The 6657-nt window shown below is 47.3% G+C and overlaps 1 protein-coding gene across 1 annotated transcript; it reads left to right on the forward strand.

The window, feature by feature from the left end:
• Positions 1 to 587: 587 nt before the first annotated feature.
• slc68a1a (solute carrier family 68 member 1a) lies at positions 588 to 5994 on the forward strand. The gene is made up of 9 exons (XM_058078218.2): positions 588 to 768; positions 2775 to 3002; positions 3066 to 3145; positions 3237 to 3686; positions 3753 to 3873; positions 3985 to 4081; positions 4148 to 4319; positions 4978 to 5171; positions 5252 to 5994. Exons 2-9 carry the CDS (start codon positions 2835 to 2837, stop codon positions 5494 to 5496), a joined length of 1527 nt encoding a protein of 508 aa, XP_057934201.2. The 5' UTR covers positions 588 to 768; positions 2775 to 2834; the 3' UTR covers positions 5497 to 5994.
• The last annotated feature ends 663 nt before the right edge of the window (positions 5995 to 6657 follow it).

Consider the following 6657-nt stretch of genomic DNA (forward strand, 5'->3'; position numbering starts at 1 on the left):
CTCTGTAACAAACATCTCTGTAACCATACGACTTTAAAGATAAGTAAATATAAAGTAAAGATCAATTTTAACAACTGACGAACAGAATATAAACTACTTGCGTGGTTTTAGTGGAGGCACAGCAACGACTGTCAATTTATAGAGCCCTCTAGTGGTGACACCAGGTAGTTACACAACATGATCACGAAAAAACAATTCAGGTTGTATGGGCGATACTGTATCGATCCGATACCGAGTAAATATTCGTACATGCCCAGTCTTTGCCGATACCCCCACCAATACCTTTAACATTTTCAAGATCAATAAAAATAAATAATAAGCACAGCCTTATATGTACATTTTATAGTATCAATACTTGTGTGGCAAAGTATAAATGGGGTTTAAATGTGTAAAATGTTAAAGATATGGAGTACACAACTCACCCCTATAATACAGTGACAGATTTAACCCCCTCGACAATATAAAATATATGAAAAAATATATAAAAATCTCAGTACAAGTGTAGTCGAGAGGAGTAAAGTTGTGGCCTTGACTAGCCTGCCCCCTACTGGACTAATGGTGCATGCTCCTATCTCCTGCCCCGCCTCCAACGCTGGAGAAGCTAACCGCAAATCCTCCCCCGTCTCCCCGGCGACGAGAAGCCCTGCTGGGGTTGTAATGACGTGGACTACCGTACTCGGTTGCTGGTTCCCAGGCGCGAGAAACGACTGTTACCAAGCGAGCGAGAACACTCTCAGGTGGCCTGGTTAACGCTCCCCTTGAGTGAAGGTATGTTCCGTTTTGTTGTGAACGTACTTTGCTGTGATTAAAGTAAATACATTGATAATGTATTGACCGAAAAGCGCTTGCTACCAAGTCAACAATGCTAACTAGCTAAACTCGCTAACTGTGGCTAATAGCTACAGGTCAGCGGGGTGTTCAACAACCACAACAGTGATATTAGTGGCTGTAATTATTCGAATTAGAATCTTAAATCGACATATCAACTCGGACTAGCCAACTATTCTGTGGTTATCCATTTTTGATAGTGATTTGTGATCAATTTGGCTCCGATTAGCTACCCTGTTCATCTGTTGAGCGAATTAGCAGATGTTTTTGACACTGTTGCTCAACGCAGCTCTTTTCCAGTCGCAATGATTTTGTTCTAAAATGTCATTAATCATATTCCCACAAAGCTAGAAATGCTAGAAATTGGATTTTAAAAAAGAACATACGGTATATATGTGTGAATCCTGTGTAACAGACCAGAATGACCCCACCTTCTAGAATGTAAACTGGTATAATTTGCTCTAATTCAGAATAACCCACGGGAATATTTGGGAGAACCCACTTTATACTGCTGGATGCTATAACATAGTACATTGCAGGGGTGTCCAAAGTGCTACCTTTTTACTCGTTTTTTTATTGACATACAATTAAGGATGTCCTGAGACACATTTTTAAGATAAGATAAGATATGATATGCCTTTATTAGTCCCACAAAGGGAATCAGAACGGGTGCATTTTGTTTGAATAATACTGATAAGCTTTTGTTACAAAAATGAATTTAATATGGTTCTGAAAATAGTTCTTGACAGCACCTGCATGTTTCACCTGCTCACATGACGTAGATGTAAACTTGAGTTTCATTGACTCGCTGGTGCTTGATGAAGACTGGATTTTCACTAATTCTTTGGAGCTAGATAAAGACTCAAGTTTCAACGAGTCACAGGGCCTTGACAAAGACTCAAGTTTCGCTGATTTGCAGCTACTCAACGAAGATTTGAGTTCCACGGACTCAGGGGAGCTTGACCAAGACTAGTCTTGCTGATTCACAGGTTGACAAACACTCAGGTGTCACTGAGTCTTGGGTGCTTGACAAAGACTTGAGTTTCACTGATTCACTGGTCCTCAAAAACTGATGGGAGATCAACAAAGACTCGAGTTTCACTGACTCACAAGTTCTCGACGAAGACGCGAGTTTCACTGAGGTGTTGCTACTCAACAAAGACTAGCGCTTCACTGATTCACAAGTTGACAAAAGCTATAGTTTCAGTGAGTCGTGGGTCCTTGGCAAAGACTTGAGTTTCACTGATTCACAGGTTGACAAATGCTCAAGTTTCACTGAGTCGTGGTGCTTGACAAAGACTAGAGTTTCACTGATTCACTGGTCCAGGAAGAAAACCTGAGTTTCACTGACTCATGGGAGGTCAACAAAGACTCGAGTTTCACTGACTCGCGGGTTCTCGATGAAGACGCGAGTTTCACTGAGGTGTGTCCGCTCAAAAAAGACTAGAGCTTCACTGATTCACAAGTTGACAGACGTTCTAGTGTCACCGAGTCGTGGGTCCACGACCGAGACTTGAGTTTCACCGATTCACTGGTGCTCAAAGAAAGCTCGAGTATCACTGATTGACGGGTTGGGAATGACCCAAGTGTCAATGACTCGTGGGTTCTTGACGAAGACTCGACCGACTCAACACAACTTCGACTCAACTTCACCGAGTTGCGTTGACTCAACCAAGACTTGACTTACACTGACTAACAGGAGCTGGATAAAGACTCGAGTTTCACTGACTCACTGGGGCTCGAAGAAGACTCGAGTTTCACACGCCCCCTTTTTCTTTCCTTTCACCTCATATTTGGTCCCAAATGCCGATACTATGTGGGAATGTATATACATGCCAGTTTTGATGACGTTATTGCGTGCTAATAAGCATATTTGTTGGTGTAATTTGTTGTACTGTCTTAGGTTTACACAATACATAATAAATAAATAAAAATGGCCTCCGCAGGCCATGAGGAGGCGGTGACCCTGTGGAGGACCGATCGACAGGAGCGGAGGGGAAGAAAGAATGGGCCGGAGCATCGGGGGCTGCTGGCAAGGCGTGGTCTCCACCGGGGTGCTCTACGGCTCTTTGGCCCTCTTCACCTCCGTCCTCCACAATGTCTTCTTGCTCTACTACGTGGAGACCTTTGTGTCCGTCTACAAGATTGACAAAGTCTCCTTTTGGGTTGGAGAGGTGAGTGAGGCGTTCGGGTGATGAAGTGTCATATGAACCTCCCAACTGTGTTTCTCCTCACAGACGGTGTTCCTGCTGTGGAACAGTTTCAACGATCCTCTCTTCGGTTGGCTGAGCGATCGCGCCTTCCTCAGCTCTGCTCAGTGAGTGTCTGCGTCCTTCCTCCTCTCGGACGTTTCGGCTGCGGACGCTGATACAAAGTCCCGTAAACTTACTCTGCTTGTCTTGGTCCAGGACCGGCTCCCAGGTCACGTCTCCAGAGGTGGTCCTGAAGCGTCTGAAGGCGCTATCTGCCAATGGGCCGCTCTTGGCCCTTTCCTTCCTGGCCTTCTGGGTGGCGTGGGCCACGCCGGGCCTGCAGTTCCTGGTCTGCTTGTGCCTGTACGACGGCTTCCTCACCATGGTGGACCTCCACCACAGCGCCCTGCTGGCCGACCTGGCCGTGTCCGCCGCCGACCGCACGCGCCTCAACTTCCACTGCTCGGTGTTCAGCGCCCTGGGATCTCTCTCCGTCTTCCTGTCCTATTCCTTCTGGGACAAGGAGGACTTTTACGCCTTCCGCCTCTTCTGCCTGTCTCTGGCCGCTTTCTCCATCTTGGGCTTCTTCCTCATCTCCCGGTTGCTACGGCAACGCTTTGAGATGGACGTTCGTCCGAGACAGGACGAGGCGCTGGCGCTCAAAGAGTAAGTTGGAAGCTGACAGCTTTGCCACAGACGCATGTCTTACGTTCTTCTTCTTCTGCATCTCAGGCTGTCGGTTGGCCACGCCCCTCTCACCTGCCCAGAGCGCCCCCTCACCATCAGGCAGTACCTCAAACAGCTCTCCAAGCACAAGAACTTCATGTGGTTTGTGTCCATGAACCTCATTCAGGTGAGCCTACCTGGACTACCTGGACTCCTGCTGAAATAAGGGTGTCATAAAAATAGCTAGCACCTAGCATAACCTAGCATAACAATTATTTTGATGGTACTTTTGTTGCAGGTGTTTCACTGCCACTTCAACAACAACTTCTTCCCCCTTTTCCTGGAGCACCTCCTGTCGGACAACATCTCCTCCTCCACGGGCTCCATCCTCCTGGGTAACGACGACACAGCACATTAGCGCCAAGAGAATGTGGTCTTCATTTCCATTCTCCGCCCTGCAGGGATCTCCTACGTGGCCCCCCACCTCAACAATTTGTACTTCCTGAGCCTGTGCCAGCGCCACGGCGTCTACCGGGTCATCCGCTGGCTTTTTATGCTCAAACTCGGACTGAGCGTGGCCATGCTGCTGGCCGGGGCCGACCACGTCTTTCTGCTGTGCATCTTCATCGCCAGGTACCTCGGGTGGTTCTCACTTCTACGCACTGTGTTGTGATTCCCGATGGAAATCTCTTTTGGGATAGACTACTCTTTTGGGATGGCTACTCCAAATTGTCCATAGGTATGAATGTGTGTGGGAGTGGTTGTTTGTCTATATGTGCCCTGCGATTGGCTGGCTCGCCCGAAGAATGGTTGTTTGTCTATATGTGCTCTGGGATTGGCTGACCACCAGTCCAGGTTGAATCCTGCCTCTCGCCCGAAGACAGCTGGGATAGGCTCCAGCACCCTACGAACTACGTATCATACCTAACCCTAACTGGGATGTAAACACAATACCAGGACAGCATTTCTCATTTATTTGTGGCGGCTTGCCACTAATTCATGTGGACCGCCACAAATAGATTTGGCGCTACCTGTTTTTTTTTACTTGGATGCCGACATCCTACACTGTGCTCCTTCATTTAGGAGTCTAGTTTGGAGTTGTTGTTTTTTTCCCTCCCATTCTTCCCCCTCTTCATCCCGTCCTGTCACCCCTTGTCTCACTGCATAGTATGTTGTATCCGTATGGACGGATGATGGCACTTTTTGTACTTGTACTTGTGTAAGTGCTAAGAATAACTGTTGGTACTACTAGTATAATGCAAGTGACACTGTGCCCCGTCTCCCCCGCCAGTAATCGGGTTTTCACCGAGGGAACGTGCAAGCTGCTGAAGCTGGTCATCTCCGACCTGGTGGACGAGGACTTTGTGGTGAACCGGCGGAAGCAGGCGGCATCGGCGCTGCTCTTCGGGATGGTGGCCCTGGTGACCAAGCCCGGGCAGACCTTTGCCCCGCTCATCGGCACATGGCTGCTGTGCGCATACACAGGTACCAACGGCCGTGTGGGGCGCCGCGCCCAATACCACCAACAACTCATTGCTCGCTCCCTCCCTCCCTTTTCTCGCCAGGCTATGATATTTTCCTAAGGGAACCTGTGAAGGACACTATGGGGCTGGATGCGGCCCCGGGCTCAGGGACCCCGCCTCTGCGCCTGGGCTGCTTTCACATGCTGGTGTTTGTTCCCATCACCTGCGCCCTGCTGCAGCTGGCCGCCTGGTCCCGCTTCACGCTGCACGGACGCAAGCTGCAAGGCATCAAGAGCTGCCGGCAGGGCGCCCAACACGGGGGCCTGGTGGACATCAAGGCCGTATGAAGCGGACGTAGAGACACTTTTATAAACTTGATTGAAGTCATCGCACAGCAGCTAGCTTTGTGGTCCAGGGCGTAGGAACCACAGCACAATCTCAGGCTCTGTTGGGGAGAACTTCCATTCATATTTTTAACAAATAAAACCTGCCTTATTTTTGAATAGAGCATCCACACATATTTATACTGTAATAGAACCGATGAAGACGATCACTCATTTTGGATGTAGGAAGACCAAGACGCATTGGTCATCATGAACATCAACATGGTGTTAATATCAGGGGCCCGTAAAGCTTTTTATTCAGTTTTTCCTTCAAGCGCGTGGAAGCTGAAGGTTTGAGTGTATTCCTGTTTACACACAATGTTGAAGAACTGTTTTTGCACAAAACTGCCATTTTGTCGAATGGATTTCTTATTGTGTTGACGGTGAAGTACTGCCACATTTTCCTGCTATTCTACCACAAAGGAGTGCCATTACCAAAAATAAAACTCATACCAAAAACTACTGAATAGCTTTGTTTTGTCTGGCAAAGGATTCGTCCAACTTTTATGACGGCAAGTTGACGCGTAGTGTTTGTAGGAGCTTGCTGTTAAGTACTACAGTATTTTAACTTCAACGTCTTACCTTCGATTCGTTTTTTCCAAGTTAAAACCGCACTTGACTTCCTGGTGTACGGCCAAGGTTTGTTGTTCTAACTTGTATCTTCCAGTGAGACTAGAACGGCCGATGGAAACATTTTTACACAACCCAGTCGGACAACTTGAGCCGTTTTACTGACATCATATTGGGAAGTACTACTTAGTACTACTACTTCCCATTTTACTCGCCGCAGTGTGTGAAAATGTGTCAGAGGGACGAAATAGGACACAGAAAAGAAACATGTGAGAAGACGCCATTGGAAATTAAAAAAGCAGGCAAGTATGAACTTTTTTTGTGTGTTTGCTAACTTGTTAGCCATGTTGCTATCTGTGATAGCGTAGACGTAGCGAGTCTACGATACCAAGTTCAAAGCTGAGCGACGAACAATTTAACTCTGTTTCTCCTTGTTTCGTCTTATTAATATGAGTTAATGTGCCTTCATAGTATTACTTTGTGTAGTAGAATGATATGTCCATATAGTAAACAGGTGCAGTAGCGCGTCATTTGGATGACGTCACATGGGACACT

This window comes from Doryrhamphus excisus, linkage group LG2, assembly GCF_037039965.1.
Source record: "Doryrhamphus excisus strain RoL-2023G ecotype Guam linkage group LG2, RoL_Dexc_Guam_v1.1, whole genome shotgun sequence".
Taxonomy (NCBI): Eukaryota; Metazoa; Chordata; class Actinopteri; order Syngnathiformes; family Syngnathidae; genus Doryrhamphus; species Doryrhamphus excisus.

Bases quoted from the DNA above. Each gene is read 5' to 3' on its own strand.
- slc68a1a (XM_058078218.2), top strand. From the start codon at position 2,835: ATGGGCCGGAGCATCGGGGGCTGCTGGCAAGGCGTGGTCTCCACCGGG. The intron at 3,687-3,752 runs GTAAGTTGGAAG...TCTGCATCTCAG, and splicing joins GAGGCGCTGGCGCTCAAAGA to GCTGTCGGTTGGCCACGCCC. The intron at 4,082-4,147 runs GTAACGACGACA...TCCGCCCTGCAG, and splicing joins CACGGGCTCCATCCTCCTGG to GGATCTCCTACGTGGCCCCC.